Here is a 12,313-nt window from a genome sequence, read left to right as displayed (position 1 = left end):
AACCAGCAGAAGGGAGGAGAGGAAGGGCAGATGGGGAAGGGGGTGAGGTGGAGAAAGTGGGGTGAGGAGGTCTAGTGAGTACCAGTCTGGGCAACGGGCTCTTCCTGGGCCACTCTGGCTCCCAGCAGGAAGGATGTGTTTGAGGCATCAGTCCAGAGAGACAGAGAAATGTCTCTCTCTCTCACACACACATTTCCTTTGTTTCAAGGCTGGGAACAGGATCTGTCAAGACAACACTCAGCCGGCCAGTTTGTAAAGGCTAGAACTCTTAGGCCTACCAGCCACTGAGCAATGCTTTGGCCATATTTTCTGAGAAGGCCCAGGAAACTGAACTTGGTCACAGTGGCTTTCTGCCATCTCAACTCTGCAGCATTCACTCCCGTCTTCTGGGAAAAGCCTCCTTGGTTTCATAGGGGAGTCCTCATGGTTTAGGTGTAGCTGACCCCACATGGGCTCATGCCCATTAGCACATCTCATCCCGGCTACTCTGTTTGGTTCAGAGATGAGTCTGGGTCCAAGGCTGGCTCACTAAGACTCAGCCTGGGACTCGTGCTGGTGCTTTCAGTTGGGAAAGAGGATACAGGGCATCTTTCTGCTGATAGGATGGAGGGCTGGCGTTGCTGGTGGCCCTCTCCCCACTACAAATCCTGGCCTCACTATTCCTTAATGTCCTGGCTCCTGCCTGTCACTCCCTTCCTCCAGACTGGAATTCTGTCACCTAACTGTTTGCTGGGACTGTTTTCTGTTGCAGGTTGCCATACTCCAAATGCCATCTTTCATCTGCTGGACAGGATGTCCTTCCCTCCTTCTCAATCAGCCACCCTGCTGTGGTGGGCAGCCATAGCTGAGGACATCATCTCCTTGACCCTCAGCCAAGGCACCCTGGCGGGGAGGCTCGTGACTCAAGCTCAGCAGAGCAGACTCACCCCTGGGAGGTTGAACCTTGGGTGGAGGGACCCAAGAATGGAAAACAAGTGGAGCTGGGGTATTCTCCCTGTGATATCCTGCAGTGCCAACAAGCCAGTTCCTTTTACCTAGAGCCTCCACGCTGTCCCCATTCCTGCCATCTCCCAGTCTAGTTCTCCAGATGATCTTCAATTCAGCAAACTACCCTTCGAGTCTTTCATTACGTTTGTTTTTCTTACATCAGCCAAAAAAAAAAAACACTAAAGCACTTGCCGTTGAGTCAATTCTGACTTATGGCGACTCCATGTGTGTCAGAGCAGAACTGTGCTCCATAGGGTTTTCAATCGCTGTGAACTTTTGGAAGCAGACTGCCAGGTCTTTCTTCCGGGGCACCTCTGGGTGGATTCAAACCCCAACCTTTAAGTGTTTGTGTCACCCAGGGGCTCTATTTACATCAGCCAGAGCTGGTCTTATCAAAGAACCCAGACTGAATTCTCCCCCTTTAGTGGGACCTCCAGCTCTGTGTCCGAGACACCTCCACTTGCCCTGGCCCATGACATTAACCCCTTCATTCCCAGCAACATCACAGGTTCCAATGGCATTGGTAGAGTCCCAGGCTCAGCAATGTCGACCCCATTTTAATTCACTTCGTTCTCCCTGAGGAGCTGCCTTTTTCCACCTTCTCTTTTAGAAGTACAAAATTACGGTTAAGCTCCCCTAAAGACATCCTAAATTTGTACAATGACCCTGCTGCCTGTTAAGCTACAGGTTTTCCCACCTAAGTACTTAAGGAGAGCTTTCTCCTTAATGTTTAAATTGCATGCTTCCTTCACCAGATACTGCAAGAGGGGGAAAAAAAAAAAAAAGGAAGAAAAAGAAGAAAAAGGGTGGCTATTTCAAATCCACATTGTTATAGGATTTAGTGTTATTTCCCAACGTTATCTAGTGCATCTGATGTTTAGGAAAGTTTTGTTGTAAAAATAAATCTGCGTTTGTGATGGGAAGAGAGCTCCCCTTTCTTCTCTGCCAGCTTACTCCACAGTGACGTGGGCTGCCACAGAGACTGTGCCACATTCTCAGGTGTTTCAAATCAAGGAAACAGAACACAGGTTTTTGGTAACCATATATAATACTTGATTTTTGTACCTCGTCTGAGAAGGAGATTTGATTTTGGAAGAGAAAGATTAATAACTTGCTTTTGCGGGGGCAAGCAGGCATTTGAACCTGCGTGCTGACTTAAGTTTATTATGAATCCACACACATCGAGAGCATCTTGCAGCCAGCAGCATTAGCTACACTGTAGGTAATGCATAACTTAATTAAATCCCATTATAAAAATACTCTGTAAGCACTGGATAGAGCTTAAGGAATAAAGGTAGAGATTTTTGAAGACTTTTTTTTTTGGCCTGGCATTCTTCAGGCTAAAACCCAACCCAAGTGGTTCATTTCTAAGTACTAGGTAGCATCTCTCCTCCTTTCCCCTCTGGCAGCTCAAAGGCAGTTAGCACTGAGCACAGAGTGTGGGCTTTGCAATCAGAAGGTTCTCAGTTTCAGTCCTGATTCCTCTGCTACCAAGCTGGGTGGCCTTGAACAAGTTTCTGAGCCTCTCTGAATTCAAAATGTCTTTATCTGTAAACGGAGTTAATTAACCTTTCTCCACCACCCATCTGTCAGTTTGTGGCTTCCATGTTACCATGAATCTGATAGCTATGCCACAGGTATTTCAAATACCAGGAGGGTCACCCATGGTGGACTAGTTTCAGTGGCACTTCCAGGCTAAGACTAGGAGGAAAGGCCTGGTGATCTAGTTCTAAAAATTAGGCAATGAAAATCCTATGGATCACAGAATATTTTATGAGACTTCAACCAGCTTATCTTGGATGGATTATCAGGAGGGATTGATTGCTACAGGACATTGTATTTGGTAAAGTAGTGGGTCAGTGAAAACGAAAGAAACCCTCAGTGAGACGGGCGGACACAGTGGCTGCAACAGTGGACTCAAACATACCAGTGGTCACAAAGACGGCGCAGGACTGGGCAATGCCTCATTGTGGTACACATCAGGTCACCATGAGTCGGAGCCGACTGGATGGTAACTAACAAAAATAACACCTTTCTTACAAAGAGGTTAAGATAAAACAGGTCAAGTTTCTGAGACGCAGGAGTCCATAGTTGGTGGCAACTTTCTCTCTCCCTCTGGGGACTCATTTGGGGACACAGTCTGTGGCTGAGAACCAGGTGCATGAGCCCTCCCGCCAGCTAGTGAGCCCGGTCCCTTGGCACCACCCTCCACCAACTCTTCATTAGGACACATTCCTCCAGCTCACCCAGGTCCTTAACAAGTTTAATTTAATGGTATTTTGCTCCTGACAACCAGTTTCTGCAACCGGAAAAGAAAAGCAATTCCCCTCTGCCTTCCCCTCCCTCACCTGATGGTCTGATGCTGCAGGGAGTCAGGGTCCGTGGCGTTCACCGTCAGCAGCACGCTGCCCACGGAGATGTTCTCCTGCCTGGTCACCATCATGGGGTCTGGGTAGAACACGGGGCCCTCGTTGACGTCCAGGACGGTGATATGGACGGTCGCTGTGGAGCTGGGGCCGTAGGAGACATCGGGGACCAGTGGATCCTCGTTCTCTACTTTGATCAGCAGGGTGTGAAATGCAGAAATTTCATAATCCAGAGGCTGGAATGCAAAGAGAGGGGTCTCAGGGCTGGAAGGTTAAATGCATAGATGTCCTGGTTCATAAAAGAGCAGGCTCTATGCACAACATGCCCGGGACATCCTACCAACAATGGGGGACATTCAGGGATGGATGCAGGTTTAAGTGGGGCTGAGCCCGACACAACTATGGGGTCCTTTTTATGCAAAAGAATATGAAACGCACAAAATTAGCTATTTTTTGAATGAGAAATAAATTACAACACATGACATGACCCTTAAAGATCTAGATCCCTCTTTTCTGAGATCTCTTTATGCAATGTTCTGGCAATACTGACAAGCTTCCTACCTGGAGCTCGTACCTGCAACTTCTGACACTCCTAGGGGCCAGGCAGGTGAGGGGTCCTGAATCCCAAGCCTCGTTGTTATTGTTGTTGCATGCCGGTGAGTTGATTCCAACTCGCAGTGACCCCAAGTGACACAGTAGAACTGCCCCATAAGTTTTCCTAGACTGTAATCTTTATGGGAGCAGATAGCCAGGTCTTTCTAGGTTCACAATAACCCTGGCTCTGTTATCATGTTAGATCAAGTGGAAAGGAAAAAGCCAATTTTCATTTTAACTCTCTTCCCATGAAGTCTCGGGGCTCCAGTCTCCATGTCACTTAAAGTACAGCATCTCCTGGCACAGAGGCCATGCTCTCCAGTAGGGCGTAATGTAGGGAAAAGGATCTGAGAGTCCAAAAAGCCTGGGGTTAAGCCCTGAGCCCTTTCCCCATCAAATAAAGGCCTTGGGGAATGTGTGGGGGCATTTTCAATTGTTACTGTGACTCAGGGGTCTCATGGGGCAGGGGACAGCGATGCCAGACATGTAGTCGTGCACAGCATAGTCCCATACAGTGATGGATTGTCTTGCCCCCAATGCCAACAGGCAGCCCTGAGGAGGAGTGCTCAGGGCAACTCTGCAGAATGGGATGGCAGGATGCTGTCTCGTGGCTGTGTGTAGACCCAATCAGATGATGACACAGAATGCCAGGGATGACACTCACTCAGTCACTCTTATTCCAAACCAGGAGGGGCTCATGATGTAGTAAGAGTGACACTTCCCAGAGTGGGGCTCATGTCACTGAGGGTGCATGCCAGTGAGTTGAGGACATGCTTTTTATTTTCCTAATGTTTATTTGGAATAACAAGTATGCAACCATTCAGAATGAGTCCCTGGGTGGCACAAAAGCTTAATCCACCGTGCTGCTAACCAAAAGATTGGAGGTTCAAGTCCACCCAGAGTTGTCGCAGAAGAAAGACCTGGCAATCTACTTTCAAAAAATCAGCCACTGAAAACCATGGAGCATAGTTCTGCTCTGATGCACATGGGGTCACCATGACTTGGCGTCAACGCGATAGCATCTTTTTTTTTTTAAAGCAGCCTACACATGTTAAAGTGTACATGCGTATGTGCACACACATACATGCACATGCCACATACAAAAGCACACACTGAAAATGCTGACAGTGAAAAGCCTCCTGGTTGGGCCTCCAACTCTCCCCCATCCCCAGACACACATCCTCAGAAACTCCCAGAAGCTTAGTATTCAGTTTTTAAGAGGGAACAGATGCAGAGATCTTGGTACTTAAAAGCTTCCCAGTTTTATTTTGGTTCCATTTCAGTAACACAAGACTAATTTACTACTGCATCCTCCTTTCATGAGTTCCAAGAAGACATCTCTGCCAATCCTAAGTGATGCCAAGAACATGCAACCTTGGTAAAGTACATTTCATATAAGGGCCACGGAGCTTCCACACTTGGAAAACACAGTTATTCATCCCAGTTAGGATGCTGGAGGAGATAGAAACATTTGGCTTGCTGGGTAGGTACAACTCGGAGATTCAGCACCCTGGACAGAGGGCCAGCACACCGAATGACCCGGGCTCCTAGGACTGACTTCCTCTCCAACTACACACTACCCATGCAGACCCAGTGGGGCACACTTGTGAGACACAGGGGGTTTCTTTCATGCCAACTCCCAGAAACACAACACCTTTCTGGAAATACACTTAATGAAAACATGCAAAGAATGAGGAATCCCAAATACAGACAACTAAATTTTCCACCACAATGGAAATGCCACCAGTTTGGGGTTTTCTTGAGTTTCTTTGCTCTTAAAGTACAGCAGAATTAGGGCCAGGGTTTGAGGGCAGTGTGGTCAGCAGGAAGGCTGAGCTGCTCACACCGGATGGGCTGGGACAGACTCAGGAAGTGAAGAAAAAAATGGATCCTAAGAGGACAGTGGAGCCCTGGTGGCACAGCAGTTAAGAGTTTGGCTGCTAACCAAAAGGTTGGCAGTTTGAATCTACCAGCTACTCCTTAAGAACCCCATAGGGAAGCTCTAATCTGCTGTATAGGGTCGCCATGCGTAGGAATTGACTTGATGGCAATGGGTTTGTTTTGTTTTGTTTGATGGCAATGGTTTTTTTAAGGGGACAGTGGAGTGTGACTTTTTTTCACATTATCTCAAAAATGTACACGTATTGTTAAAATTGTGTGTGTACTTATATGTTGGAGCCCTGGTGGTGCAGTGGTTAAGAGCTTGGCTGTTAACCAAAAATGTCGGCAGTTCAAATCCACCAGTCACTCCTTGGAAACCCTATGGGGCAGCTCTACCCTGTCCTACTGCTATGAGTCAGAATCAACTCAGTGGCAACGGTTTTGGTTTTTATTTCTATGTTCGATGTTTGTGCTTATGTTAGATGCATGTGTATATGGTGGCCTGTATGTATGTTTATACGCTTGATGTTAGACTGTGTATACGTTAGATGGGCATATTTGTATGTTAGTTAGGCAGGTGCTTATAAGTTAGATGCGTGTATTTATGTAGTAGCTGCGTGTGTATATATGTTAAATGTATGTGTGTGTGTTATAGATAATGTGTACATGTTAGATGTGTGTGTTTATATAGCAGGTATATGTATGTATTTATATGTTAGATGTATGTGTATTTATATGCTATCTGTATATTTGTATGTTAGGCATGTGTATCTATGATTAGATACATGCATGTACATGTTAGATGCACATGCATTTATATATCAGGAGTATATATGTATTTATATGTTAGATATATGTGTATTTATATGTTAGATGCATGCATGCGTGTATTTCTACATCAGACATGTATGTTTGTATGTCAGACGTGTGTATGTGCCTATTTATATGTTAGATGTGATATGTGTGTATGTGTGTGTCATGGATTGAATTGTGTCCCCCCCATGTATGTCAGCTTGGCTAGGTCATGATTCCCAGTATTATGTGACTGGCCACCATTTTGTGATGTGATGTGATTTTCCTATGTGTTGTAAATCCTATCTCTATAATGTTAATGAGGTAGGATTAGAGGCACTTATGTTGATGAGGCAGGAGTCGAGCCACAGGATTAGGCTGTATTTTGAGTCAATCTCTTTTGAGAAATAAAACAGAGAATTGAGCAGAGAGGAGAGGGACCTCCTACCACCAAGAATGAAGAACCAAGAGGGGAGCACGTCCTTTGGACCTGCACTGAGAAGCTCCTAGACCAAGGGAAGATCGATGACAAGGACTTTCTTCCAGAGCTGACAAAGAAAGCTTTCCCCTGGAGCTGGAGCCCTGAATTCAGACTTTTAGCCTCCAAGGCCGTAAGAGAATAAATTTATTTGTTAAAGCCATTCACTTGTGGTATCTCTGTTACAGCAGCACTAAATAACTAAGACAGTGTGTGTATGAGATATCTTAGGTTGGGCTGCCCACATGCAGAGCCTGAGGCAGGGATCTGTTCACGTGGTATGTTCTCAGAAGACAGGGAGTGAGGGAGCAGGAGAAGGAGCCAAGCAAGGGTGTGGTCTCTGCCGCAGTCTAGTATTCGGACCAATATTGGGGGGGAACTCTGGGTTGTGAGCTGCAACGCAGGGAGCTGGCCTTTTGGATACCTACCTCCTCCAAATCAGGCTTTGGCTACAGGCTCTCTACAGGGGGTGGGAATAATCTCCTTGGCCAGGGGGCTCCAATTCTGGTGATGGCAATTCTGCAGTGAAGGGGGCAGCTGGGTGCTGTTGGCAGCCAAGCTTTGCAACTCTGGGAGGTGGAAGCTCCAGCTTGGTAAGGGAATCTGTGGGGCACTCACATCTTCCAACACCCACATGTACACCCACATGCACACTCACAAATACACACATGTATGCCTTAAAATATGTATTTACTCTTCATCACAATGCTTCACTATTTTCCATGTTAATGTCTGTCAATATTGTGTGCCTACTATTATAGGGAGTGCCCTGTGTGCTTTTACACACCATCTTAGCTAATCCTCACTGTAGACTCACAATAGCAGGAAACAGTCTCAGAGAGGTTATGTAATTTGGCCAAAGTCACACAGCTACACAGTGACACAGAGCCGAGATTTGACCCAGGGGGTGTGGTGACAACATCTGAGATGATAAAATTAACTGCTTTCTGCATTAGGTGGTGTTTCTACAAGTGATGTTAACTAGCGAGCACACCTCTGCCCTGCCTTGCATTGCTTCATTCATGCTGGGAAGCCATGTGGTTTAGTGTCGGGGAGCACTGTCCTTGCTGCCAAAGACACAGGGGTGGAGTCAAGTTCTGGCCCTGACGCTTCTTAACGCTTAGACCACAGGCAAGTCACTGCACTTCCCAAGGTCTCAGCTTTCTCATCCCTGAAATCCTAGCGCAAAGGGTCCCTGAAAAGATTAGGTGAGCTGAGGCATGTGGAGCGTTTTGCACAGAGCTTGGCCTAGAGTAAGGCATTAAGAACGGGAAGCTGTTAAGATGGTGTCCTCTTCAAGGACACTCCTGGGCTGACCCCCTTTTAGTGCTTCTGAGGGAGTGAGCTATGAACAATGCCAGAGAGAGGGGGCAGGGTGCAGAACGGGAGGACAGAGGAGAGAGGAGGGGAGGCGGGGAGAGAAAGAACATGGACAAATGAGCAAGGCACACAGCTCAAGACTGTGCTTTTCTATTGTTTATTTTGACTTGCACTACATGGGACATAATTTTTCCAGTTGTACAAGTGCCCCAGGCCAGGCCCACCTGGAGCTGGGGAAATGTGGCTCGCCATTCCCAGTCCCTCCCGCCGTCTGCCCTGGCTGTCCTTTGGATTAGAAGCCCTCCCTTATTGGGAGCATACCACCTCATTAACGTGCTTTGTCTGGCCTCTGGGTCTCGATGTCAAGGATGAGCGGAAACTGAAAATGTATGCGAGGGAAGCTACAGAGATTCAATTCAATTAATATTTTATCAAGTGTCAAGAGAGGGTATAGACTGTTGTACCGGAGGCTCTAAAGGCTGGGAAGGCTGACCCATGTGGAAAGGATAAAGGGCCTGGGGCTTGTGGTCCAGAAGTGGCAAGACTGAGAAGCCATCCGATATTCACTTTTTTTTTTAAATAATTTTTATTGTGCTTTAAGTGAAAGTTTACAAATCAAGTCAGTTTCTCACACAAAAACCTTGCTACACACTCCCAATTACTCTCTGCCTAATGAGACAGCCTGCTCTCTCCCTCCACTCTCTCTTTTCGTGTCCTTTTCACCAGCTTCTAAGCCCCTCCACCCTCTCATCTCCCCTCCAGGCAGGAGATGCCACCGATATTGACTTTTGAGACTGTGATAGGTTTTGGGATCAAAGATGCTTTCTGGATATTTCCTTCTCCTTTGAGCACGGCAGAGAAAATAGACTTAAAATGCAAGGCGAATTATATTCAGCTGAATGAATAACTTTCCTGACAGTTGTGGAAAAGGTTTCCAAAGCAACGAAGGGCATTCCTGACCAGACAGCTTTAAAGATGGAACAAGTGCTCATCTGCCAGAAGCACAAGACGTCGTTCCAGTAGGGAGCAGCATTCCGCAGGAAACCGCACAGCCCTAGACTCCTGCTAGTTCTACAGGACTGGCTGGGGTGGGCCCTGTTCTCCCTTGCCCACCTCTTCCCATGTTGTTGTCAGTTGCTGTCCAGTTGGCTCTCATTCATAGTGACCTTATGCATAACAGAACAAAATGTGGGCTGCTCCTTCGCCATCTTGGTGATTGTTGGTATGTTTCAGCCCATTGCTGTGACTATCGTGTCAATCCATCTTATTGCGAGTTTCCCTCATTTTCTCTGACCCTCTACTTTACCAACCATGATGTTCTTTTCTAGCGACTGGTCTTTCCTGATGACACGTCCAAGTAAGCAAGATGAAGTCTCCCCATCCTCGCTTCTAGAGAGCGTTCTGGTTGTATTTCTCCTAAGACTGATTTCTTCCCTCTTCTGGCAGTCCACAGTATATTCAGTATTCTTCACCAACACCACAATTTGAATGTGTCAGTTCTCTCCTTTTCATTGTCCAGCTTTTGCATGTACATGAGGTGACTGAAAGGACCTGGGTCAGGTGCACCTTAGTCATTAAAGTGACATCTTTGTTTTTTAAAACTTTAAAGAGATCTTTTGCAGCAGATTTGCCCAATGCAACATGTCATTTGATTTGCTGACTGCTGCTTCTGTGGACACTTGATAGTAATCCAAGTCGAACGAACTCCTTGACAACTTCGATTTCTTTGCCATTTATCATGATGTTGTTTATTAGCCCAAAAAAGCAGATTTGAGCTTCCGCAGACTTCCTTGCAGCTGAGGGTAGATATAAGTCCATTTGGCCAATAAAACATCATGGGAAGTCTGCTGCAGGACCCATGGCAAAGGTTTTTCTTGACCGATAAAAGCAGAGGGGAACGTGAGGTGCACTCTCTCACTTGCCTGGCCGCCTCCTTGCTTTCTGTTTTGGGATACCATGTGATGCCTGGGGCTTTTGCAGCCATTTTATGTCCCTTAGGAAAAAGTCAAAGGCCTCTTAGGTACCCACTGCTGCCAGTCCGTGACTGGCCTACTTTCGTCTCTTTATGGAGATCATTAAATTATCTTTACTATTTAAGCCACTATATCAGTCTAAAAAAAAAATTTTTTTTTTTTTTTTTTTTTATCAGGCTGGCATTCTGCTATTGGCGGCTAGGAGCATTCCTAATGACATACTGAACTGCTGGCCACATGGAGAGCACCAGAGAGCATGGCCTGGAGTGAGAGTCTGCCTACTAATTCTGAAGCAAAGTAACTTTATGCACTGAAGCTCATTGAGGAATTCCCTCTCCAAGAATCTGCAGAGAGGGCAGACATGCTGGTGGATACTCCTTCCTCTGAGGCAGGGCTCCTCACCATGGGCCGTGCATTATGGGCACCAGAACTCCTGGGACTCTTTCCCACGCATTCCGACTCAGCAGGTCTGGGGAGGGCCCAGCAGCCTGTATTTTAACTAGCATTCCAGGTGATTTATATAGACACGAACATTTGAGGACCATGGTATTGGAGCAGAGGCTGGAGGGTGGGACATGGAGAATGACTCTTCCCATAAGTCCAGTTCTGCCTGTACTTTCTTTTCCTTTCACAGCAGGGAACATGTGTTGGGGAGAACTGTGCTCCCCCAGGGTTCACGGGAGGGATGTACGTTTACCTGAGTTTTGTCATCATGCATCAGGTGTGGAAAGTTGCCTGACAGCTCTTTAGATGCAGGGCTAACCAGGGAGGCCAGCTCGTAGCTGTGTTATTTTATGACTTTCACAGTTTGAATTGATGGCGATGAATGCAGGATGCCAGTGGCCAGGTCTCTCAGCAACAGTGATGCTGCTCTCCTACTGGGGGAGGAGCTGGGAAGACCACTGAGTCTGAGGCTCAGTTTGGATGAGGCGATAAAAAGGGCAGGGCTTGAGAGAAACCCAGGCCCTTACCTTCTGGAACAAGCTGGAAGTGTCTCTTTTCTCTGCCACTCTCCATGGCCCAGGTACTACCCACAAGGACACTGTGGAACTCTGTTAGGGAAGTTGAGGATATGGTTCTGTTGTAGACAGAATAAAAACCAGACGCTGTCCAACTGATTCCAACTTATGGAGACCCACGTGTACCAGACCAGAACTGCAGTTCACAGTTTTTTTTTTTTTAATTTTCGTGGTGCTTTAAGTGAAAGTTTACAAAGAAAGTCAGTCTGTCATATAAAAATTTATATACACCTTGCAATATACTTCTAGTTGCTCTCACCCAAATGAGGCAGCACACTCCTTCTTTACACTCTCTATTTTCGTGTCCATTCGGCCAGCTTCTGTCCCCTCTGCCCTCTCATTTTCCCTCCAGACAGGAGCTGCCCAGATAGTCTTATGTGTCTACTTAATCCAAGAAGCTCACTCCTCACCAGTATCATTTTCCATCCTATAGTCCAGTCCAATCCCTGTCTGAAGAGTTGGCTTTGGGAATGGTTCCTGTCTTGGGCTAACAGAGGGTCTGCGGACCATGACCTCCAAGGTCCTTCTAGTCTTTTTACGAGAACTGAGGTCTGCTTCCCACTGCTCTCCTGCTCCCTCAGGGGTTCTCTGTTGTGTTCCCTGTCGGGGCAGTCATCGGGTTGTAGCTGGGCACCATCTAGTTCTTCTGGTCTCAGGCTGATGTAGTCTCTGGTTTACGTGGCCCTTTCTGTCTCTTGGGCTCATAATTACCCTGTATCTTTGGCATTCTTCATTCTCCTTTGCTCCAGGTGGGTTGAGACCAATTGACACATCTTAGACGGCCGCTTGCTAGCGTTTAAGACCCCAGACGCCACTCTCCAAAGTGGGATGCAGAATGTTTTCTTAATAGATTTTATTATGCCAATTAACCTAGATGTTCCCTGAAACCATAGTCCCCAAACC

At 46.8% G+C, this 12,313-nt stretch overlaps 1 protein-coding gene across 2 annotated transcripts in view; it reads right to left on the bottom strand.

Moving 5' to 3' along the window:
• The window catches only part of CDH13 (cadherin 13), a 1,228,073-nt gene that overhangs the window by 90,824 nt on the left and 1,124,936 nt on the right, over nucleotides 1-12,313 (bottom strand). For both annotated transcript variants that reach the window (XM_049863997.1, XM_049863996.1), the window contains exon 10: nucleotides 3,336-3,589. In XM_049863997.1, coding sequence (XP_049719954.1) covers nucleotides 3,336-3,589 — 254 coding nt within the window. The remainder of the gene's footprint in view (nucleotides 1-3,335; nucleotides 3,590-12,313) is intronic.

This window comes from Elephas maximus, chromosome 21 (assembly GCF_024166365.1).
Source record: "Elephas maximus indicus isolate mEleMax1 chromosome 21, mEleMax1 primary haplotype, whole genome shotgun sequence".
In the NCBI taxonomy this organism is placed as follows: domain Eukaryota; kingdom Metazoa; phylum Chordata; class Mammalia; order Proboscidea; family Elephantidae; genus Elephas; species Elephas maximus.
Note: the sequence above shows the minus strand (reverse complement) of the source record. Positions and strands in the feature narration are given on the sequence as shown.